Source organism: Lytechinus variegatus, chromosome 6 (genome assembly GCF_018143015.1).
Source record: "Lytechinus variegatus isolate NC3 chromosome 6, Lvar_3.0, whole genome shotgun sequence".
Lineage (NCBI taxonomy): Eukaryota > Metazoa > Echinodermata > Echinoidea > Temnopleuroida > Toxopneustidae > Lytechinus > Lytechinus variegatus.
The window spans coordinates 34,146,788-34,172,394 of record NC_054745.1 but is presented as its reverse complement, the minus strand read 5'-3'; the positions used below and the strand labels follow the sequence as shown (position 1 = coordinate 34,172,394).

Below are 25,607 nucleotides of genomic sequence, written 5' to 3'. Positions count from 1 at the left end.
GCATCCCTCAAGCTAGAAATATTGCTTTCAGTAAATTTGCGCTTTAGTATAACTTTGGCCTTATTGTATTTGTTGGAATGAATATCATAAAGCATGCAGAAGATTGGAAGATGATCAGAAATCTCACTAAAAAATAAACCTGATTGGGAATAACCTTTGGTAGTTTTCACGAAAATGTTATCAAGAAGTGTTGATGACCTGTCAGTTATTCTTGTTGGCTTGTTAATCATTGCACAAAGAGCATTAGACTCGAGAATATTTTGGAAACGGAGAGTGTTTGCATTTTCTGTCAATAGATCAACATTGAAGTCACCCATAATGCAAACTGATTTACCAGATGCATTTATATCAGTCAATAATAACTCAATACCTGTGAGAAAATTATCAATATCAGTTTGAGGGGGTCTATACACTATACATACAATCATGTTCTTATCAGAGGGTAAGTCTACTTCAATACACAAGATTTCAGCACTTTGATTTTGGAGGGAAAGATCTTCCCTGAGTTTGAAAGAGATCTTATTAGACACATAAAAGAGAATACCCCCACCACGGCCAATTGATCTATCTTTCCTTACTATCTGGTAACCATCAATCAGAAATAATGGTGGTGAATGAGCACTCAACCACGTCTCTGTAACACCTATTATAGAGCAATTAAATTTTAGAGATGATAGCAACATATTTAGGTTTTCAAAGCTTTTAGAGAGACTTCTTGCATTGCAGTGCAAGAAGCTTAAGTAATGAGATTGTTGCTTCCCAGTAGGTGGGTTAAACTCATTTGGAATATAGTACCTACAATCAGTATCTTGTTGTAAATGATAATCATCCAACATCATTTAAACATGGAAATAGCAGTCAACACCTCACACTGTATAGGCTTAGCAATGCTAATGGACTCAAGTACAGACATGATATAACAAAAGACATAAATGTAAAACAAGAAAAACTGTCTACTTATTAACATATATACAACTAAGTTTAAAGTGAAGAACATGGCAAACGATAGACGCGAGGCCATGCCCACTCCTGTAACAAAGTTCAGTTACAACAGGAATAAATAAATGAAAAAGAGGAAGATTATGGCAACTTCTCCTGTGACAAGTATCAATATAGCTGTGTGTGTGTGTGAGAGAGAGAGAGACCGGAGAGAGAGGAAGAGAGAGAGAGGAAAGTGGGGAGGGAGGGAAAGAGGAATAGAGAGAGGGAGAGAGTTGGAGAGAGGGAGTTGGAGAGTTTCTCTGATGAGAACAATGGTTCATTTCTTGTGCTGGTTTTCCTAGAAGATGATAATGTGCTCAAATCTGCTGTGTGGTTTTAATCCCATGGGTAAATAAATCATCCTCTCCAACATGTCCAAGGCAAAGTAATTCAGAACTGGCATAACTAAAGGTTTAAAGCTGCACTACATGTGGTAACTTAAGAAGTAAAGTAAGGGACTCCTTTCTCGTTTCTCCACTGCCCAGCATAGAAACGCAGTTTTGTCCCCTTCTGATACAACTCCTCCACCTCCTTTCGGTGCTTTCTTTTCACCTCTAAGTCCATCCTTGTGAGATCGTTGGTCAGGTAATATTTCTCTGTCTTGAGAGCTTCTCTAGATTTCTTTAGTATGTTAACCTTATCGTCGTAGGAATTTGTTTTCACTATGATGTGGCGTGGCTTATCTCCCCTTTTGCCAGTCCTGGTGGCTTTCTCCACCTTGACTGTCATATGAAATTTTGTTTTCAGCATGTCCTCGACGATTTTCAGGCAATCCTCTTCATCTTTTGCTTCCTTAACTCCCACAACTCGAAAATTATTTTTCCGTGAAAGACGATCTGCCTTGTTATTTTCATTATCTCTAGATCGATCCTTTTGAACTAAAGTTTCATATGCCTTCTCCATCTTCTCCAGACGACCTTCTAGTTTGGCATTTTTCTTTTCTAAGTCATTTATTCGAAGTCCCTCAAACTCAAGGGCCCTCTCCACTTTCTTGACACTATCGACTAATGTCTTCACCGCCTTGTCCATCATCTTTTCAAAGTTACTGGTTGCCTCTTTAAGGTAGAGCATCCATATTGCATTTGCAGCGTGCACCCCGCTGGCACACCCCCGCTGCGGTGATTAGTGAACAGGATGTATCTCCCCGCTAGACGCAGCTAGCGGCGGCGCGCTGCTCAGATTAAAACGGATTAACAGGAAGAATCATCCTTGATTATCCCTGCAGCTTTCTCGCAGCTTGCACGCCGCCTGCACGCAGCTAGCTGTGCTTGCATTGCGAGCGAATCTCTCCGCTCCTCGGCCTATTGATTGTCTTGTCGGCAGTACAGAACAATGTATTTACGAAATGTTTGATTGAAGATGCAATGCATTTTTTTGTATATTTTGAATGTTTTGTGACGAATAAAAAAGCTTTAAAAATTGTATTAAGTGAACACTCACGTCGAGCTTTTTTTCTCGTCTGTTGCGTGAATTGTGGAGGCTTGTTCATGTATTTGTTTCGATGTTTAAAGTATGGCGGATCACAGATAGGATCTTGCGTGGCGCTCGGCTTTCGAACGGGGATTGACTTTGTATAAGTTGTACTTTGTTGAATCAACCTTGCAATTAACGACACAAATATTCATAAATCTGGAATGATCGGACGTATAATCGGTATCTCATGCGTTTAATATTATATCTCCTCATGTAATCGACATATAACACTTTTTAATAATTTTCGACAAGATTTTTGTTTCAATAAAACGAAATATGCCTAATCGACAATTACTCCACAAAGTACATGCGACAATGATGCTGCCCCAATAATATTGCTGCACCGACATTTTCTCCGCTGTCCCTTTTTCTTACAAACAAAATATTTGTATTACAGTCATGTAGCTCCTCGACGTTCTTTTTCTGTCTGTTTAATAATTGTGTCTTTATTTGTTCGTACTTTTACAATGTTTCGTACATGTCATGACAGAACTGATATTTATACTTTACGCAGAGGCGTAACAGGCGGGGTGCAGGGGCGGAATGCTCCCCCGCCCCCGCGGAGATCACTGGGAAAATGAAATGATAAATAATGGGGAAAAGGGAAATGAAAAGGGGAGAAAGATGGAAAAGGGAAGAAAACGAGAGAGGGAAATGGAAAAAGAAAAGGTCAGAAAGAACATGAAGAGAATACGAAAGATAAAACGGAAGGAAGGAGAAAAAAAAGGAAAGAAGAGCAGTGAGATAATAAAAAACATCTGTATATTGAGTAAGGAAGTGGATAAAATTAATGGAAATACAAGGAAATGACAACAAGGAACGGGAATTTATGGCGAAAAGGGAAAAAAACGGAGAAATGGCGGGAAATGGAAGTGCAATGTAATGTAAATTATATGTAAAAACATACAACCGCGTTCATTGGCGGTGGAAGCCAAAAAATTTACGGGGGGGGGGGGGGGTTCCACGAGAAATGGGATGGACACAGGTAAAAAGTTCACAAGCAACAGAAAAAAAAGGTTATCAAATTTCTTTAGGGCGGACCGTCCCCCCACCTACAATTAGGGGGCAGGTCTCCCCGTCCCCGCTTCCGCCGCCTATGACCGCATTTGATTAAAAAAAATTGCGGCCATCTTTCTTTTTGAATGGATCAGAATCTCAATAAGTTCGGGAGTCTTCGGACCACACTCATAAAGCACGAAGGGTTGGGGTATGGCCCTCAAAAGTTAAAAGACCGAGAACAACTTAAAGAAAAGGAAAAAAATGACCGGGAAAATGGCTTTTCATTTGAACCCCTCCCCAAACCACCTTCCGCTGCCAACCACTATTACGCCCTGGAGATGGCATGGAGAATGATGGTGATATGATTATAATTTTGATAATAATCTGGCAATAGTTTTGCTTTTAATGTGACTTTTATTCTCCTCTTTTGATGAAGGCCCGAAAGCTTTTTCATGAATAAAAACAAAATATTACATGGATAACTACGTCTCACGATGGATCCTACGAGAACACGCATCGATCTTACATTATCTTGTATGATCTAATGACAACCTGTTATATCGAACGCTGTCTCTGACTGTTCTTCAAACACAGACCCGATTGTAATTTCAAAGGAAGTAATACGCTGAAAATAAAGAATACACTACTACTATTACTACTACTACTACTACTACTACTACTACTACTACTACTACTACTACTACTACTACTTCTATTACTACTACTATTACCCTTGCTATATGCAGGAGTTTTTTGCTGAAGGAATTAAAGCGGCGATGAAAGTAATAAAAAGTTATTGCCATTCTCAGTGTATATCATTTTCTCTACCTCTCGGAGTTAAGATGCGTTGGTGACGGAAGCCACAAAATTCTTTTTTTTTTTTGGGGGGGGGGGTTGGCGCAGGAAACGAAATTGACAATCAAACTTCCGCCGCCTAATGTTTAGGAGCAGGCCCCTATAATTAATTTAGAATATCATAAATACCCTTTCAGATTCGGAGTGAGAGATAGAGGGGGACAGGCAGAAGAAATGGGGAATATCAAAGATGTGATTCGGAATGAGAGATAGAGGGGGGGGGGGGGGTTGCGAGAGGAAAGAAGTGAAGGAATAAGAGGTAATTCGGAATGAGAGATAGAAGGGGTAGCGAGACGAAAGAAATTAAGGAAGAAGAGGTGAGTCGGAGTGAGAGATAGAGGGGGGGGGGGGTTGCAAGACGAAAGAAGAAGAGGTGATTCGAATGAGAGATAGAGGGGGGGGGGGGGGGGTAGCGAGACGAAAGAAGTGAAGGGAGAAGGGGTGATTCGGAATGAGAGATAGGGGGGGGGGGGGGGGTGCGTGACGAAAGAAATGAAGGAAGAAGAGGTGATTCGGAATGAGAGATAGGGGGGGGGGGTTGCGTGACGAAAGAAATGAAGGAAAAAGAGGTGATTCGGAATGAGAGATAGAGGGGGGGGGGGGGGGTAGCGAGACGAAAGAAGTGAAGGAAAAAGAGGTGAGTCGGAGTGAGAGATAGAGGGGGGGGGTAGCGAGACGAAAGAAGTGAAGGAAAAAGAGGTGATTCGGAGTGAGAGATAGAGGGGGGGGGGGGGGTAGCGAGACGAAAGAAGTGAAGGAAAAAGAGGTGAGTCGGAGTGAGAGATAGAGGGGGGGGGGGGGTAGCGAGACGAAAGAAGTGAAGGAAAAAGAGGTGAGTCGGAGTGAGAAATAGGGGGGGGGGTAGCGAGACGAAAGAAGTGAAGGAAGAAGAGGTGAGTCGGAGTGAGAGATAGGGGGGGGGGGGGTAGCGAGACGAAATAAGTGAAGGAAAAAGAGGTGATTCGGAGTGAGAGATAGAGGGGGGGGGGGGGTAGCGAGAGACGAAAGAAGTGAAGGAAAAAGAGGTGAGTCGGAGTGAGAGATAGAGGGGGGGGGGGGGGGTAGCGAGACGAAAGAAGTGAATTGAGAAGAGGTGATTCGAATGAGAGATAGAGGAGGGGGGGGGTAGCGAGACGAAAGAAGTGAAGGAAGAAGAGGTGAGTCGGAGTGAGAGATAGAGGGGGGGGGGGTAGCGAGACGAAGAAGAAGAAGGAAGGAAGAAGAGGTGATTCGAATGAGAGATAGAGGAGGGGGGGGGTAGCGAGACGAAAGAAATGAAGGAAGAAGATGTGATTCGAAGAGAGAAAGAGAGATGGGATTTATTATTATTTTTAAGTTAGCGGGTACTGCTATTTCACTTGACATATCACTTTCCTGAACGTCATCTACTTGGTCTCTCATTCTTCTACACTAACTCATTTCTTCTCTCTCTCTTGGGACCACATGCAAGCATGACAAGCTTTTTTCAACAATCAATGTGCTTTCATACATAGCTGTTAAACAAAATGATGGAAAATAGGACAAAATATATGCAGGAAATTATATTTCATTTAATCCCTTGTATGTACGATAACAAAATAACCACAGCGACCACGCTATGTAATTCATTGAAAAAAATTACAATGCAAATATTATTCATCCAATTGCGAGTAAGTCCAACAATAAAGTTCATTGATTCAAAATGCAGAACCTCTTGTCATTGCTCGAAAAGGGGAGATCTCAACGGCGGCTCAACTTCGATGCGGCTTTGCGGCACTTGTTGTTTATGCACTGCCTCAGTTGCTTCTGCTGGTCTCTGGTGGCCGTCGATCCTGGATATTGCACCTCAACTTGGGCCATCATCGCTCGGAACTTTGGATCTGTCCGGAGGGCGTCCTTTGTGACCCACTCTCTTCCGTTGTATACATCCCCGCCATTGACGTTGGAACGTGCCAATTCCTCCACAGTGAAAAAATCCCCTAAGAGATGTAGAACAAGTTCCTTTGCGTTCTTTGCCGAGTCGAATGCCCTCATGTACGCTATTCTCGTCATCGTCGTTGTCGCTTCACCACAGCCGATCTCGATGATGTCATCGTCCAGATCCTTGTAGACGGGCGGTCGACATGCTGTGTTACCCGAGCGAAGTCCCCTCACCTCTTCGCGGAGCGATGCCTGCTCTTTTGAAAGATGATCGACCCGCTGCAGTAGCTCCCGATTCTGCTGGAGAATCTGCTGATTCTGCGACAGTACCTCCCGGGTCAAATCGCAGAGCTGACCAAGAATCGGCGACGAATGTACAGACGGTGCCCCTTGACACAATGCATTAGCTAGACGGACAGGGTACGCGGGCTGAGGTCGAGTAGGAGCTACATGGTAATCCGTTCGACGGGGCTGAGCAGTTTGGTAGGTAGTTGGAGGAGCATAGGCTGAGTTGGACAGAGTTGGTGCGTAAGTCCCGGTCAGATGGTTGGGTTGGGAAGGTGCAGTCGGCTGGGCTGGTAGAGGTTGGTACGTTGTTTGGCTCAACGGGACCTCGGGGTGGGGCGGCTCCTGGAAGGTCGAGCTCGTTGGCTGGGACGGCTGGACAGTGTCGGCAACTCTGCTGTCTTCTTCCTCGAAGTCCGCCGACCAAGGAGACCAAGAACCGCCTGGGGGGGTCGACCTGTGACTGTGTGGGCTGTAGAGCTTGCTCATCAGTCTGCTGGTCGGGTAAAGCAGGAGCTTCAGCTTGGCACTTGTCAGCTGGGGTGGCTTCATCTTGGCGTGCTGGTGTCGGAGGCTTGGCTTGGTGATTGGTCTTGACTCGTTTAGTCGAGGTTGGGTTGCTTCGCTGTAACTTAGAGCGTGCCCGAGGCAGCTTGGTCCGCGCCGACGATGTCACCGTAGGTCGAACATTTGCTGACTTCTTTTCCCTCGAAGTGAGATGATGCCCTGGCTTTTCTGTGTAAAGATAAAGCAGAAAATGCAATTAATTTAGTTATATAAACATGAAGAAATACATTAAACATATATGTAACTATCTATCCTTACATCCAATGTTTTTTCCACTACTTACATTGTACAGAAATTCCTTACAAAATTTTAATTTACAAATTAAGCATTTTGAATATTTTGACAGTTATAATGATCTTTATTAAACAAATTAATATGCTCAAACTGCTTATGTAAATGCTTGATCGATCTTCAATGATGTGCGTTACTTACTTATATTAACAATTCGTGCCTTGTAGTGAGTCGACCTGTACAAGACATTGACCTCCTTGCCGACAGTCAGTTCCCCTTTCTCCTTGATGCGACTACGCAAGACAGTTTCGAAACCCTTCCACTTGATGAGCCACTCGATCGTAACAGATGTCATGATAGTGGCGATTAGTTGAGACGATAATAATAATTGACGAGATGATTGCTTTTTGGAGATTGTCGATGATATGACAGAAAAGCGCTTAGATAATACCACATGAAACGCTCCAACGTCTGTCGTGATTGGTCTGTAATCATTGACCAACCACCGCGTTATTTAATTGTTCGATTAATTACTTTAGAAATTAATCCGTTAGGGGTTTACTCACTATTGGTCAATTGTGTGATTACGTGGTGGCCGAGTATCAGCGTTCACGGCTTTCTCCACGCTAGAGTACCTAAACGCACATCCGGGAACGCTCACTCCTCATCAATATTCAATTTCAGCACGAGAATAAAGCGAATGAAGGTGTGTGTGTGTGTGTGTGTCAACAGTGGATTCGGGTGGCCTTTGGTCAAAAAATATATCAGTGATTATCATTTTTTTCTTTCTCACTGATCGCCGTACAATAATTCTGTGATATTTTGTCAGTGATTATATCATTTCCTTATGAGACCCTTATTATTGTATACTTGATGAAAGACAAGACAATAAAAGCATGATGAAAAAAAGAATGGTCGAAAGCTCCACTATTATTTAATTTTCAAATATAATGATTACATTGTTTATATGTTTGTTGTGGGACAACAAAAAGAAAAAAAGCAATGTCGATAAGAGGGGTAAACTCATGGATTTACCACAACTATATTGTTGAAGCTATCGATGTAATACAACTAAAAAAAGATAGATGAAAAGTTTCCAAATTGTTGGTTTAAATGCATGTAATTTCATTTTGATAGACTTGTATGCAGTTGGTTATCATAATCTCTAAACCAACATTTTTTTATATATCAGTCCAAACCTATACTCCTATTTATTTTTCAAATTAAATGATTCTTTTATTTAATGTTTCTTGTCGAAGAACAAAAAGGGTCGATGAGTAGGGTGAAATTATTGATTTATCGCTACTGTAATAAATATATATATGATCGATATAAATATATATCTAGAAAGATTAGATAATGAGTTTTCGAATTATTGGTTAAAATATAATTTCATTTTTGATCGACTATTCCCAATACTTTCAGTTGGCAATTATAATCAATTCACCAACATATTTTGCTTAGAGCGTTGATAAAAAAAACATTGGTCTCATGCAGTTGTTAACATAATTACCAAAGCCAATCAGTATTCCTAAACATAGAGCGGATTTGAAAGAAAAAAGCCCTATGTTAAAAAGATGATTAGACGCCCAATTCTCTCAATTTCAATAGCTATTGAAAGACATCGAGGTATATCTACCAACGTTGTTAGATAGGCACCGAATTCTTTACCCGGATTTCACGACAATGATCACGATATGATGGGCCCGGGGGTTTGGACCAGTATGCGATCGATTGAGATCTAAAAACAAAGCTTATTCAAAGTCCCCGTCCCCCCTCCCCTTTCATGAGTGTTCGTAATTGTTCTTGATTTTGCTTTAGAATCGGAGTGTAAATGCCAAAAAGATGAAATTAAACAATTTCATCAATGTTGGTGAAGTAATTGATGTTGTTTAGATGAGTATGTTAACAGTTCAAAGTTATCAGATGTCAGGTCCCAATACCTCACTTTGTTTACTTCTATTTTCAACAGAGACAGATATTTTAAACCTAAAGTATTTACTTACTCATGTCTTTTTACAGTGCTTCTGTGATTTTCTGCCTTCATTGAAATCAAAATGATATGATATAATCAACTTCTAATGTATCTTCATATCTTTATGCATTAGTTTATTTTCTGAATCTCGTATTCAATCATTCATTTCCGATTAATTTTGGGCATCAATTTCATATTTAGCAATGGGACACCATTTAACTAGACAAATTTTAATTTTCATTTCATTTATTCCCATTTCCAATAATTACAGTTTGTTTTTTACATTTTGACATACAAATAACAAAACATAATTCAAGTATCGCTGTACAAAAAATATATCAGGTTGGAAATTGAGGAGGCTGCTAAAAGCGTAACTTGGCAGCCTCCTAATAAATATTTTTGTAATTACATAGCATATGAAATTTAATCTCCTTTCAAAAGCAAGAAACTGTTTACCTTGTGTGCAAGACATCTGTAATATACATTTTTTCTAATATCTCATAATAATGAAGGGGTAGGATCTGAAACCATGAGGGGGGGGGGGGGGGCGGGTGGGCAATCTCGTATACTCTTAACTTGTTATCTATAAAGCGAGTACCTATGAACAGAACCCTGGTAATTTCCAACTGCAAGGTCCAAGTAAATAATTTGTCTCTGTAAAATAGTTAATGCTTTTGTTTTTATGAATATGAACTTGTAATAATATAAATAAGCCTTCAAAAAATGTATTGTCCTTTATGAATTTACATTTTATGAATGCTTTAATGTTCAGTTGAAACGATGAGAATAAAACGCGAATAATTTGTTCGATCTCGTCTATTGATCTTTTTTTAATCAGGCTTATCATGTATTTGCTCCGTCATTCGATTGTATAATATCAAATTAGTATATATATTGTTTTGAACTATCAAGCTTACATCATGTTGATGAGTAAAAGCTTATTATGCGACTTGACAAGCACACGGATCCTACTACGAATTTCTGGAAAACGCATTCTTGGTACACCGTAAACGATTTTTTTTTCAATACTTTATCATTAACAACAAAATGTGTGGAGTAAAGTTGCAGGGTATAAATGTTATTTTTTATGAAACTTATTTTTTTTCATTTATTCAAAACAGTTTGTTTCAACGAGGGTATCTATAGCGACTGAAAAGCAAATTGCATAACCCTTTACAATCATTAATTTTGGGGGCACATGTATTGAATTATGGCATTCATCGCCATCATGATAAACCAAAATTGCAATACTTTCTGGAATATTATGCTGAGTTATCACACTTTGATTGTCAAAAATTGATGAGTATTGTTTTATTTATTTTGACATTTATGCTCCCCAAAAATGTCTTATTTACCAGTAAAAATGAATATCATCAAACCGAAACTAATATGGCTGGAGGCATAAGCTTTCATACCTTATTTTCATACAAAAACTCCGGATCCTTTTTTTTTTTAATTCAAAGGGGAAGAGACATCAAAGCACCTCCGTTAATTACCTCGACAATGGGTTTAATCTCTCCATTAACACTCACCCCCCCCCCCCCCCCCCCCCACATAAACACAAGTCAACCCTTATTGACAATAGAGTCAGGTTGAAATGAACCTGGCCCTGGTCATTATCAACATCCTGCTTAGCGGAAAATGAAGGGAAAATCACAGGGATTGTTTTGTCTCATTCTTTCTTTTGTTGCCACAAGAGCTAGAATAAAGAGCACTTGATTGGTCTTTCAATGATAGTTTACTCTATAATAATTCTTATCAGCCATGCAACGTGGCCAATATGCAGATGAGTAACGGTTATGTATCTCAACATATTTATATTTTCGTTGAGTGTCAGCCTCTTTGATCATCTCTTCATAAAAAAATTGTTTATTCGAATTTTTTAATAAATGAAAGAATAAAAACTCTTGACGTAACATTCATTATTTGATTGAAGGATTGATTGAATAGCCTGTGTATATTTATAATCGTTATTGTTGTTATCCCAATCTCTTCTTACAATTTCTTGTCACGATAATAAATCATTTAATGCAACTGTTTGTGGTATTGTAATATTACAGAGATTTGCGGTACTTGATGATAATTGATAGATAAAACTAGGAATTCGAGGGATGGGGATAATAGGAGTAGAAAAATGAGCCTATTAAAGCGATGAGGAAAAGAAGAATAAGAAGTATAAGTGGATCGAGAAGAACAAGAAGGGGTAGAAGGAAAAGAAAGGCAAAAATGATAGGGTAATAAATTATGTACAAAGCGCTTATAGATTCAATTTGACAAGCGCTATATTAATGTTGCTATCATTATTTCATTATTATAAGATGGATGGGTGAGAAAAGGATAGCAAAGAAAAGGAAAAAGAGGAAGAAACGAATAAAAAGGGGAAAAATATATAAAGAGGAACAAAAGGCGGAAGAAAGGAAAAGAGAGAAACAAGAAGAAATATTGAATCTTACATATTAACAAAACAATGTATGTACATGTATTTTAGTGACTGATATTATTGTTATTGACTGGATGAGAACATCTCCAAATTCAAAACGGTGAAAAGGAGGGGAGGCAAATACACCCCCCCCCGATCCCGCCACCGACCTAATTTCTGTTTTATATCATTTGTTCCCTTACTGAAATCTATGGATTGACAGTCTTTCTCTATGTAGCGCAATAAACAATTTTTTATGTTCATAATATGTTTGATTTGGTGTTTTAAACACGTATTTCAAAGAGAGGGTATTATTCAGGGATTTGGATTATGAATTGTTTTTCGTTACCACATACCCTATAGGAACTACTGAAAACTAGCTTTTTACAATGAATATTTTTTTGCGACAAATCCATCTACCCCCCCCCCCCTTATAAAAACGAAGCACAAAAATGCCGACGCCGGGTGATTATCTTTCTATACAAAATAAAATTCAATTTGTTAGAATATCAAAAAAAAATCTTCATTGATTTCATATATTTCCTTTTCGAGCGGATATTAAAAACACATTGACCTCAGTTGTTATCATTATCACCAAAAGTCAATCCGTATTCCCAAAAATATAGCCGATTAAAAAAAAGACTGTTGAAAAGATAATCAGACGCCCAATTCCCTCAACCTCAATATCTATTGACTATAGAAAGACATCGAGATAGTGACAAAGTTGTAGATGGGCACCGAATTCTTTACCCGCACGACAATGATCGCGATATGATGGAGCAGGATGGGCCAGGGAGTTGGAACAGTTTGCGATCGATTGAGATCTCAAAATAAGCTTATTCAAAGCCCCCCCCCCCCCTTCACAAGTGTTTATAATTGTTCTTCGACCGGCGAGCTTTGATACGAATTTGGTTTAGAATCGGCGGTATAAAGCCATGGTATCAAACCGCCCACAGAATTTCAGGTTTTACCATCGTTGAAAATTGTTTTCAGTTTATTTTCCCATATTTAGCTTTCGCCAAGGGGAGCATGCTTATTATTAATAGACTGGGCTATTACTACGCCTAAGAAGATAGGCATCTGATCAAATTCATTTTTCAAAATTTTTATCAACTGTTCTAGCATTATCGAAAGGGGACCTGTTAAGAAATGCTTACAGTTACCCACGAAAACGGTATATATTTCAATAATGCGAGCGCGAAGCGCGAGCAAATTTTATGACATTCCGACCTAAAAAAAAATGGTAATTCTAAGCACTTTTTGTATTAATTAATGGGATAGGTATGTAACTAAACAATTGATGCGAGCTCGAAGTGCGAGAGGAAGAAAATTGAGATTTTAGACCTAAAAGCGGGACACTCTATTCATATTTTGTTAGTCATAAATAGGATATCGTCAATTGGGTATCATTAATAATGTGACCATGAAGCGTGAGCAGACAATTATTGATATTCTGATGTAAAAGTGGATTAAGTACATTTTAAATAAAGAACATGCAGGATATCGCGCATGTTTTAGATTTAGAATCTGGACATTCTGAATACATTTGTTTAATGGAACATTATGGAATACACGTAGACAATATGAACTTGGCAAATCAAACAATGTGACCACGCAGCGTGAGCTTAAAATGCTGATATGTAGACCATAAAACGGACATTTTACAGAGCACTTAAATTTGTAAATGATAAAAACTAATGAAAGATCGATGTCCGAGCTAAAATATGTTTTGCATATTGCCTTCATAACTTGTTTCACATCAGCTTATTAAGCAAGATATGAATCCCATCGAACAGGCAATTATGGCGCGAAGCGCCAGCAAAAATTTTACATAGTGACATGAAAAGATTTTTTTAATTGCAAGTCTTCCCCTCACATTATTTCCTTCACTCGTCTTCCTCTTATTTTCCTCTTTTTTTTCTTAATTCTGTCTTTCTTCTCCTTTTCCTTTTTCTTTCTCCCTTATTTCTTTTATTTTTTTTTGCTCTGCCAACTTTTTCTGGGGGGCACACGAAATCTCAGGGGGGCACGTGCCCCAGGCCCCCCGTAGCTACGTCACTGATTCTACTGTTTTCTAAATTTCTTATGCATTTTTTTGTTTTTTTACTTTTTGTTTTTTAATTCTTTTACAATGGAAATCGTCGGGGACTTTATTTTGACCTTAAACAAGATGAAATCAATAATTGATTTTCAGCAATAAAAGTATACATTTTATGAATTTTGGCTAAAAACACTATTTGCATTGGATTTGTACACAAAGTCGGGTTTTTGAGTAATTTTGGGTCTGCATGCACTTACGAAAGATTTATGATGTTCATCCTTTGAATCTAAAACATCTTGTCCAAGGACGATTATTTCTCGATTTATTCCGAAAGGAGCTAAACCAAAAGATATTAACATAAAATAAAATTAACCAATTACCATGGATTTTGCTACTTTTGGAATAAAACAGTTCTGGATTTGACTCCTTTTGGCATCAAATTCAAATTTGTAATGAAATTTTAGCAACCTCAACTTTTTTGTTTTCTATGCCATAAGATGCATTTGATTCCCACATCAAAAAAAAAATCAGATATGGTCAAAAGTGGATTTAGCCCCATTTGGAATTAAACTTTCCCATGTTCTCGTCATTCTCCAACCACTCTTAGCCTGGTTCATCCTTCACTTCTATTATTCTTTCTTTCATATTTATATATATATGTTGGCATATGTATGTATATATACATATATGTCTTCTTCTCCCTCTCTCACTCTTCGCTGTTCACAACTATGCACGTCCTAATCTCCATTCTTCCTGAGCAATCATAATGGTATATTTTATCAAAGCAAATGATTGATTCAATGAACAGGTGTTTCAGAATAAGCATGTGATTTATTAGTATTCAAATTATATACAATCACAATATTTACAAGTAACATCACATAAAATATTACTTAGAAAAGTAATTAAAAACAAAATGAAATAGTAACACCTAATATTACAGGCCTACACATTTTAAACTTAATCATAAAATCAAGACCATGCTCTAAAGGCCTAAAATTTCAAGTGTAACATACATGCACATGTAAAATTGATAAAGCTTAGAGCTTAAAGGGAAAGTAACATACATAATAACAAACATAATGTATGACATTTGCTTTCACATAAAGGCTTTCGTAATTTTCCAGCCCCAGTTGGCATAAATATTTTGGTTTTAAACATGCATCTTGACGGCTCATAAGAAAGTCCAGTCATCCAATCAGTAAATAGTGACATAGGACAGTAAGTAGGCGACCCCCCAGAAAAAGAAAGTTTCTTCACTTACGGCAGCATGAATGTTGACATTCACAGTAGGGGGAATAGCAAAGTTTATTACTAAACAGTATTGTACGTTACTGCCTGAATGCGATACAGTGAATTAAATACATAGTTTTCAATGTAATATTCCCTTGCAATGCACAAAAATCATCAATTACTCAAGATAGACACTGAACTGTAAAGATAGAATATACACAAAGTTATTGAAGAAATGCTAATTTCTGAATTCTGAACACTTCCTTTTTTTTACAAAAGAACAATCAGGCAAATGAGTTTGAGTCTTCAATCAATATTGAAAAAAATTGGAAAGAATGCGCTCATTGAAAAATAACAGCTTGAGTAGCTTGAATTTGACACCTTCAAATGTAACCAGTTAAGACGGTGCACTTAATCAAATATTTATAACGAGCCAATGGTAGAAAAATTACATGCAACTGAGTGAGCCTGCAGTCATCATGACATTAACATGAAATTACAATCAGACTCCAGTACCCGATACACTAACGTCCATGAACCTTGCGTCGGTGGTCCTCTACATCTTTCTTGCTGCCGAAGACATAACGGCAACCCATCTTGTCACACCTTCCGAGTCCCTTTTCTTTGTAGAGAGGCATATGTTCACAAGGCATGTCAGTTTTCTCTTTGCATGCCTCCAAGAATGTTACAAAGTGTCCTTCATGGTCGCTTGATGGTTTCGGTGTTGGGAAATTTCTTAGAATGTGAAGATCTCCAAGGGAAACTTGCGGGGGATGAGACGAACAATGATCACAGGTTGGCTCTAGGCATTTAGCAAAAATCACCATTCCAATGCGCTTGTCCATATGTCTTGACGCAAACCGATACATTTCCATCATTCCACTCTGACGAAGAGCTCTAGTGGATCCAGCCAGTGCGGCTTTCTGTTGCTGGTATGTTGTGCCATATGGGTGGGGCTCTCCTCCACTCTTCTCCACTCTGACATTCACTTTGTTTCCAGCAAAACGAACATTGCTCCAATATCGCTTCTGAATTTGGTCCATTGCAGAATCGAAGATGCGATGCTCTTTTATCAGTCTTTCATCCACGGAAAGCTGGTGCTGCTGGCATGGAGGAACAGTTTCTCCGGGCAACGTTGCAGGAAGGTAAACACTTGTCAAAGCCTTAGTGCAAGGCGCCCAAAGGTGCTCCACAGGGTTTAGGGCTGAATCCCCGGCGCATACGATGTGACACACAGTGCATCGAGATTCATGTCCTTGAAAAATTGTCCGTAGTGGTAGAGATTCACTTGATGATTGGTGTTGCAATCAGGACCACCATCTACTAGCAAGAACAAACAAGACTTTCCATGTGCGATTGAAGTGGGTAGCTCAGCATGCATGATCAGATCGTTGAGGTGGGACGCAACATTATTCGGGGAGTGTGGACTTCTAAGGACAACTGTTGACCTCGTTTTCTGTGGTAGTCTGTATAAAAAAAGGAAAGAAAAGAGAGAGAAAAAAATTATTAATCATTGCAAATTTGTAATGTTTACGAAAAAACATTTCTAAACAAAAACATATTTTGGATAAGGATGGAATTTATTTCAAGATGAATTGGTTTTCATATCAAATTCATTTTAAAATTTGAATGTCACGTCCACCCCAGAAAAATGTTGACTTGAATCAATCTATTTTTATGAACCTCCAAATTCATACATCAAACTCCAGCAAGGAATACAAAGCTGGAATTTTCAATTTTGTGTGTGCTGGGGCCATTTTCCTTGACTGAAAAATAAAACTCTAAAGAATAAATCAGTTCAAAATCCATGACTTTAAAACTTAATATTGCCTGACACTCCAATGTATTTATTATAATCTATATGAAGAGCATTTAATTTCACCTGAAAATGGCCAACATGTGAAAATTGATTAATTCAGTGACTGCGTAACTTAAACTGAAATTGACGGAAGAGTCATGGAGGCAGGAAATATAGGGAAAGTGGACCAAGTAACAATAATTAAAAGGATATATGAAAATGAATGAGCATTTTATAGATGTAAAGATTTGAACTTCCAGAAATCCCAAACTGGGTAGAGTTTTTATTTTAACCCAATTGGTCAAATTTTATTAATGCCTGATGTTTGTTTGAACAGTGAATAAATGTCATGAATCTGCCCTATTTACAAATTTCTTTGAAATAGAAAATGATAGTTAAATGCACAATTCAATTAATTACTTACACCAATTGTTCTCGTCCAAGATGATCTACGGTGGTAGCAGGGGTGGAGAGAGGACACATCTCTAAATACCCAGATGGTGTGATGGCATAGCCTGGAGTTGGGAAGTCGTGGTCCAAGTACTGAGGTGCATCGTTGACCGGGTAGAAACGCTTAATGGTGATACGACGGTCAACAGCTAGGGTGGTTGCTCCAACACGGACTTTGTTTTTGTTGTCTGCTGAGAACACCAGTGCCTTCTCTCCCAGCTTTGCTGCCATCTCCATGCAGTAACGAACCCTTGATGCATAGAAGTGACTGTTGTCGTTGCCCTTTCTCAGGGAGTTATCCTTTGCTGGGATGCGAGCCTGAATGAAGCCTTTGTAGCGCTTAGCTCCTTTGGTACGTTGGTTTGGTGGTTTCATCAGCCTGGCTACTGTACTAGTCCCTGCAATGAGAAAAGCAAGAGGAAAAGAATGAGTGAAATATCAAGCATACTGTAGAAAATGAATTGTATCAAATAAGGAACATTGACATGTTGGAAGAGCAGACAAGTTTTCAGTTTTCAGGATTTCTTGAAAGGGATACAAAAAGTGGATGAATTTCAAATATTTTTTTAATATCAATGTTGGCGTTCATGTAGATGTCAAGTTAAAATTACAACAAAAAAGCAAAACCATCCTAACAAAGCTGTGTGCGCTGTGAATGCCCAGGCGCTCCTAGGGGAATACTGAGCGCCTTGAGCACCTAAACAAGGTGAATATGTGTGCAATGTATCTACCCTAATGTTTAATTGTTTTTAAAGGTCGTGATTTTGCATGAATTTTATATTCCCCCCCCCCCATAAAATCCCACCTTTTTCACTCGGAATATAAGATCGAGTGCACGGACTCGAAGTTCGGGTAGATGGAGCATAGTGTAGCGGTACTTAGTGAAGAATGGAGCCTGCACGAATTTTGGTTAGATGGATGAGCGTAGAATGCCGTAGTGCTGCGGTAGTGTTGCAGTGTTTCCAATAAATTGTTAAGGGCAAAGTTTCACATGCTATTTCTCTTTAAAGGGTGCATTTTCAGAGTATGGAAAATACATGTTTTGGGTGCTTTTCAAGACCCCATGGTCGCGCATGGTATCCACTCGTCAATGAAAGTGCCACCCCCCCCCCCCCCCCCCGGAGTCCACCCCTGGAAAAAAGCCCTTATTTTTTTACGACTTACCAAGCTTGGGGTATGCTTCCTTGAGGCCGGGAACGGTAGCTAGAAGATGATCTCGGACTTCGGGCAAAGAAGATCCACACGTTCCTGTCTCGTCTTGGCGTCTTTTATGAGCTCTGAACCCATGTCCTTCGATGAATTCAGAAGCCGCGTCGACTATTGGAAACTGCTCATGAACCGCTGGTTTACCCGGCCGGGATCTCTTGGCGCTGTCAGTGTCAGGTTGTGTCCTTCTCTTGCGCGGTTTGCCCTCGTCAAGCCAGCTCAAGTCAACACCTGAACAAGCCGCCATGGTGCAAACAGTTCACAATGATGTCTTTAATAAGGGCAATATTTATATGCGGCTACTCTTCTGGTTCGATGGGCGAAAATACGAAAATTATGACGATAAGAACGCACTGATGATCGAGACTGGTGATTACGATGTGTGGGTATAATCCGGTTGTTAGCGATAATGATATTTAACGTAAACGCACGCCCCGTATATTATATTGTGCAACCTATGCGCACGTCAATGCGCACGTCATCATCATGCGCGCGCACACTGCACGCTAATCTAGCTCTGAAAATCAATATATTTTCGGTCGAACGCTTTCTTTTAACAGAATTCGCCATGGATTAATTTTTTGAAAGCATGTGATTTGAAAAACACTTTTGGTCGGTATTTCATAGTCAGTAAATCTTGAGATAACAACTAGGAACATCCTGTGGGGTATCTTCTGTTTTCCCTCTTGTAACATTTTAAATCTTATAGACTATAAAGTCTTTCGAAATATTTATGGTGATTTCACAAGGGGGCCGGGGGGGGGGGGGGTGGAAACTTATTAAACCCGTAAAAGCCTGGGCACGTTGAAAAATATGTACTTTTTTCAGGGCAGTAATGCTGCATGGCAGGCGTCCAAAAATCCTACCTTGTATAAGACGGCGGAATTATAGCGGTGGCGTATAGCTATAGGATTTTTTTTTCCTGGGGGGGGTCCTTGTTTTTCAGTTGGGAACCATTTTTTTCCTGTGTGTGTGCGTGTATGTGTCACAAGGGCAGATCCGACTTTCGTCAGTAGGAGACGGGGCCCGAAATCATCTTCACCTATATTTTCCCTGGTCTTTCACTTCTTACTTTTATTCTTATAAAATAACATAAACATGAAAAAAATCTCATGAGTCTCATAAAAGTGCGAGAGCGAAGCTGGGGTCATAACGCCTTGCCGCCTTTACAACAACTTTTAAGATATGCCTAATTTTATTGCTAATAACCAAGTTCAGAAGGCTAATTCGGCCTATTTAAATGGCGCGAAGCGCCCGTTGAATTTTATAACGCAGATCTGTTACGGCAAAATATTGATATAGTTTGTGACATGTTAAGAACGTCAAAATAAAGCTTCCATATTTCATTTTGGGGGAGCCGGGGAGGGTGTGGGGGTGAGCAGGAAGGTATGGCCTTTTGTGTCCCCGACGCTTAACTGACATTGGGGGGGACGTGCCCCCCCCCCCGTTTGTTGATGTCGAAGTACCCAAAACATAATCACAATGTCGCTACCTTTAAAATCCTGTTCTTCAAATCTAAGTGATCTTTTTCTTAATCTTGTATTATTCATATTTTTATTTTGTATCTTTTAATTCATTTTATTTGCTTTCTTTTCTCCGTTTCACACTTTCTTTTGCTTTCGCGATTTTTCAAATTACATTGAATCATTATAAATTACTCGAAAAAAAAAATAAAATAGAATGTTTGTCTGCTTATTGCATGCTCATTTGGCATAGTTTTATATCGGGGTTTATTCTTGCACCATTTGAAAAGACGTCAACCTGGTCATACTTCTTGTTTCCAGTCCTGTTCAAAGCAATCTTGCAATAAACTTTGTTTTTGCCTAGAAATGCACAAAGATCTTCCAGACACACACACACACACAAATAACCGGGGTGCAAACTTTATGTTTTCAATGAAGCTCGGGCTAAATGAATTCGATCATGGGGCAATAATCACTCCTTTGCGTAATGACGAAGTTCCAGTTGCTCAAACTTGTTACAAAAGCTAAAATTCTATAGGGAATTGAATCTATTGTTCCTTTGCATTTTATCGTTGAGAGGATAAAAGACACAATATGTGCAACAGCACGATCATGTGCAACTTAATATTTTGCAGCTCTAACTTTGTTGACAAATGACTCAGGAAAAAGAGATGCTTATTGGACAACATTGTTAGATAAAGACGAGATGTAAAAAAATAATCATCAACAATATTGGATATATGAATAAATGGCACGAACAGCAAAAAGAAAAGATCGTCACATCTATCAGTGCTCATAATGTGTAGTCCCTAGCCATATATTCACATAATGTTGCTAAACTTAAAAAAATAGGCCTAAAATGATTCTGGGTTTATTATAAAATACTGCAGTCCCGCTGGCATATGATAGTATGTTTTACCTCCCCTTCTCTAAATGCACTAAAATGGAAATGGTAATGAGTATCATACCCAGTTTCACTTTTTGTTTAAAGAATCAAAAATGATGATTCATAACGTTATGAAAAACTCTGTTTCTTATGTATTATAACATAATTATAATATCTTATAATGAACAATAATTTCTTCTTTCCCACTACGTTTCTCTCCCTTTCTCCCTCTTTTCTCCTCTTTCCCCATTTTTTGGCCAGCCGATTTTTTTTTTTGGGGGGGGGCACGTGCCCCCATGCCCCCCGTAGTTACGCCACTGAGTTTTATAGTGCCTTTAATCTAAAAAATGCGAATCAAGGGAGGGGGTGTGCAGGGGCGGAGCGGGAGGTGCGGGCGCAACCTCGTTAAACGCAAAGGGAGAGGGGGAGAGAGAAGAGAGAAGAAACCACTTTATGACTGACAAAATGAGCCCCTTCCAAGAAATCTTAATTTCGCGCCTTTTATAACATCATAAGGCATATAGCCAAGGTGTTATGGTTGTTTCACTTTTTTTATTCAAATTTAGTCAAACAAAATATAATTCTTGCCCGCAACCTGCATAGCTATTTCAGCTAGGGCGTGATTAAAAGAAAAGACAAGAATTCAAACATTATCTTTTATAAAGCGGAACGTCCAATTATAAACAAATGAAACATATGACAAAAGCAAATGCAAAATGACTTAAAAGACATCAACATTAATGAAAATATATATTAGCGAAAGAGAAGTAACATAAAACGGATGTAATATCGCATCAAGCAACAAACGAGGGGGAGTGGGGGGGGGCGGATCGGGAGATGTTGGCGCATCCCGTAAAATTGTGACAAGGAGAAAGAGGGAGAGAGACTGCGAGAGAGAAGAATCTCCACGATGCCTTTATTTCAAGGAGCTGACTGACGAAAAAATTGAGCCCTCATTTTTGAAAAAAATCCTGAATCCTCATCCTTATAGTCGAATCCATAAAAAATTAGATATTGGATAATTAAACAATTCAAAACAAAAAAATAGAGAGTGATGGAAATCATCGACTGTCTAACTGAGTTAAATAAATATGTAAAGGTAAAAAGTACATGCATATTAATCGTGCGACTGCTGATATTCTTTCAAACGAACGCCTGGTCTTGCGCTTCTTGATTTTCATGCTCAGGGATCAACATTGTTGTCAGTGCCAACAAGCAATGTTAACAACGTTCGAATAGAACAGGACGAAATTTGCGTGTAATGCAGTATCCAGCTGTATCCGGTCGCAAAAACTAACTTTAAAAAATTCATTGATTTAACTTTGATTATTTTATTATTTATATGAGTAGAAGGGATGCAAAACAATGAACCATGTTCCGAAAATGGTTCATTGTTTTGCATCCCTTCTACTCATATCATTTTTACAGCGAAACGATTTTTTAATAAGTGAATGTAGAACAATTGTTGAGAAGTTGAGAAAATAATAATTCTTGCCGTATGGATCGTCCGGCGCACCTGGGGGTGTTTCATGAAAGGACTTGTCGGCATTGGCGGCGGAAGCCAAAAATTTTAGGAGGGGACAACCAAAAAAATTTTGACAAGCAAAAAAAAAAAAAGGTTCCCAACCCAAAAATTTTAGGGGGACGTAGGAAAATAGACTGACAAGCAAAAAAAAAAAAAAAAAAAAAAAAATTTAGGGGGGGACATGTCCCCCCCCCCCGCTTCCGTCGCCTATGCTTGTCGGACGTTTTATCCGACAAGTCCCATTTCATCCGACAGTTACCGTGGTAACAGTGCCTCACAGCCAATCAGAGTAAGATGTCAGATCTGACATCTTGTCGGACAAGAATGTTGATGAAACACTCTCCTGGTTAGTGCAGCTCGCCGAAAGTTTCCCGTGGCATGCAGTAGAGAGTATACCGTTTGGCTGAGCAGCGCTCTGCTCGCATCGCGCCGCACAGCTTGCGAATCGCGATGGGGGGGGGGGGGGGGGGTGGAGAGGAAAGAAACGTATATAGTTCACCTTTTACCTAGGAAAATTAAATATGCGTGACGTCAGCAAGGAAAATGAACTATTTCATGGCAAACGTTTTTTGTAGTAAACCAATCTTTTTCTCCTTGTGTACACTCTCAATACAACAATCTTATGTACGGGATATAAAACCTTTTATAAGTCGACTTGGCGAGATAGCTAGCGTATCTCGTCATGTCGACATATATCTTGGCGAGATAATGTATCTCGTCATATCGACATTATAAGGTTGTTATGTCGACATGGCAAGATAAGGGTATCTCGCCAATTAAGTCGTCAAGTCGATGGAACTTTAAAGGCTCCGTATCAAGTAGTAGTAAATTGCGAGAATTGCTGTTATCCACATCTGCACTGATCGGTCGCCATGCATGCGAGACAACGCGGCGCACTATAGCTAGCTGTATTCGTTTCCAACTTGGTCCGTGCTTCCATATCATGCTTCGTTACGGACATAAAAGGACGCCTTTCATTAACATGCTTTTAATTCATAAATAATTTGAAGTCGAACACTAGTACTACAAGTGGAACTAGTACAGGCACATGATCAATCTTCATTCCAGAGCGAGTTGCGCCGCGGAATTGCTGTCTAGTCGTTGCTACGTGAATCCCAGAAATTGCATCTGCCAATAGACGTGGAGCGGGGGCAGCGGTATCGCGCTTGAGGTGATGAGTTGCAGTTGCCACTAGCTTGCAGCGAGCTGCCGCTAGCTGCAGCGGGCTGGGGATTAAATCTATAATCCGATGGATTAAGAAGTATGGCAGCGAGCGGCAGCGGGCACAGGGGGAGCTACGAGAGCGGATGTGAGTTCTATTGTGCTTTAATTATCGCAGCTAGCTGCCGCTGGCTGACCGTATTATCCCGTCTTAGAGTGTGCAGGTGTACGCTCGCGGGGTGCACGCTGCCAATTCAATATGGATGCTCTCCCTAAGGGCCTGCCAGTTCTGTACCTGTATTTCCAGCAGGCTGAGGAGGGACCTCCACGCCTGCAGGGACGGTAGTATTGTCCTCTAGTTCATCGTTCAACAGTTTGTAGTTTGAGCGTGTTTTCCTTGAGTTATATTTTTCACTTTTCTTTTCGATTCCGGCACTCATATTGATCACTTTTCTGTCCAAACCTTGAAGTTGTCCAATACTGTTGTTAAAATGAACTTGAAATAACTTTAGATATCAATATCTAGGGCGGTGAAGAACAAATCTTGAGGAGAGGTCTACCAACACTTGTCACTTAGTCTGCTACCATTTTTTTTTTTTTTTTTTTTTTTTTTTTATCACAATTCAATTCAACAAAAATACATTCTATATCTTGAGTCATGTATGTTAATTCAGGTCTGGTATAAAAAACTAGCTCATCAGGTATATAAAGTGCGACTCCGCCTCGTGATTTCCCTTCCCTATTGTTGGAAATAAGCTTGAACCCTTCTATTGAATGAATTGATGTGGGCGAGTCAGTGAACCAGGTTTCACAAAGTCCAATAATTGAAAGATTTACATCTAAATCATTGATGAATAATTGGAATGGGTCAAAGTTTTTGTTGAGGCTACGTACATTATGGTGTAGAAGAGAGAGTGAACTTGGGCACCTGGCAAAAGTGTTCTCAAATAAGTGGCTTGAAAGATAGTAGTTAGAAGACAAGTTGTTCACAAAAACATTATTTTCATCTGTGTCAAGTTGGAACTCAGGCATTTCGTTGCTAAGTGATTAATACTATTTACTGCACTATGATATGAGGGAGAAAGAATTTCAGGATCGTGGTTTGCCAAAGAAGCAACATTAGTATCAATGGGGTAATTGGTCATGAAAAGAACTGGTTGAGAGTTGGGATTGAAATAGGTGGAATCAACATAAATAGCTTGTACAAAATGGGTTGGACCATGGAGCTATTACAGATCATTGAAACATGTGTGTACAAAAGAGAGCATATGTTAATTTATGAAAGAAAGTGACTATCTAAATACCAGGCTGGATCGCAAAAAGGAATGCAGGGGGAATTGACAGTGAAAATAAAAAAAACAAATGCAAATCAGAAAGAAAATGTAATCTGGTTTTCCTTAATGACTTTATGTAAAACATTAAATATTTAGATGCGTTACAGTGAATTACAGAACTAATACTAAATAAGATAACAGTATGGGTCATAGGTCTTAAATGACAACTTACGGTCACCACCTAAGTGAATTAAGGAGGAAAATATAACTAAAAAAAACAATGTATGTGTAGTTGATAAAAAACTAGCCGTATAAAGAAAATCAAAGTTGTAGAACTATTGTTAGACCAGTTATAGTGGATAAGATCTTAAATCAACAACAGGCCAACATGAAATCAATGGGATTTGGTATCATATGAAACTTGTGGGATTAGATGTCAGTTAACATAAGATGACATTCCATGTGGTTTTGTCAGTATACATGAACCCACACTTGTTACAGCAGTTTGCAGCCTTTTAGACAAAATCATGTGGAAAAACAGTTATATCAACTATAGTGGTTTTCAAAAGTTATCTGCAGATTGGGTATTCCATACCAGCCAAAATATCCAGTTCTACATCAGTATGGAAAGTAAGGCACTGTCCATATCGGGAAAAGATAAAGTACCATGGTCAAGACCATTTCTTTTCCCCTGATATGAAATTGATAAAATTTTACTTCGCTTAGCAGCAAAATGCTATTAATCCATGCAGTTTTGTCTGTACAAAAGAACCCATGTCCTCACAATTTAGAACACAAGTCAGTAGGCATGTGGATTATGACTTTTCAGGTAAAATTTAGTAATAATTTGAATGCAGCCTATGATAAGTTGAGACCACAATGAGAG

At 39.2% G+C, this 25,607-nt stretch overlaps 1 protein-coding gene, 1 long non-coding RNA gene and 1 pseudogene across 2 annotated transcripts; 1 reads left to right on the top strand and 2 right to left on the bottom strand.

Annotated features, from left to right (window-relative positions):
• Nucleotides 1–1,916: 1,916 nt before the first annotated feature.
• On the top strand, nt 1,917–23,839 carry LOC121417396. The gene is made up of 3 exons (XR_005970345.1): nt 1,917–2,043; nt 4,551–4,552; nt 23,725–23,839. It is a non-coding gene; the product is annotated as an uncharacterized LOC121417396 (long non-coding RNA).
• Nucleotides 5,711–7,695, bottom strand: LOC121417395. Its single transcript, XM_041611087.1, has 2 exons — nt 7,492–7,695; nt 5,711–7,227 (listed from the first exon to the last, which is right to left on the bottom strand). Exon 2 carries the CDS (start codon nt 7,042–7,044, stop codon nt 6,028–6,030), a length of 1,017 nt encoding a protein of 338 aa, XP_041467021.1. The 5' UTR covers nt 7,045–7,227; nt 7,492–7,695; the 3' UTR covers nt 5,711–6,027.
• On the bottom strand, nt 14,772–18,824 carry LOC121417394 (annotated as a pseudogene).
• Nucleotides 23,840–25,607: the final 1,768 nt, after the last annotated feature.

Bases quoted from the DNA above. Each gene is read 5' to 3' on its own strand.
- LOC121417395 (XM_041611087.1), bottom strand. From the start codon at position 7,044: ATGAAGCCACCCCAGCTGACAAGTGCCAAGCTGAAGCTCCTGCTTTAC.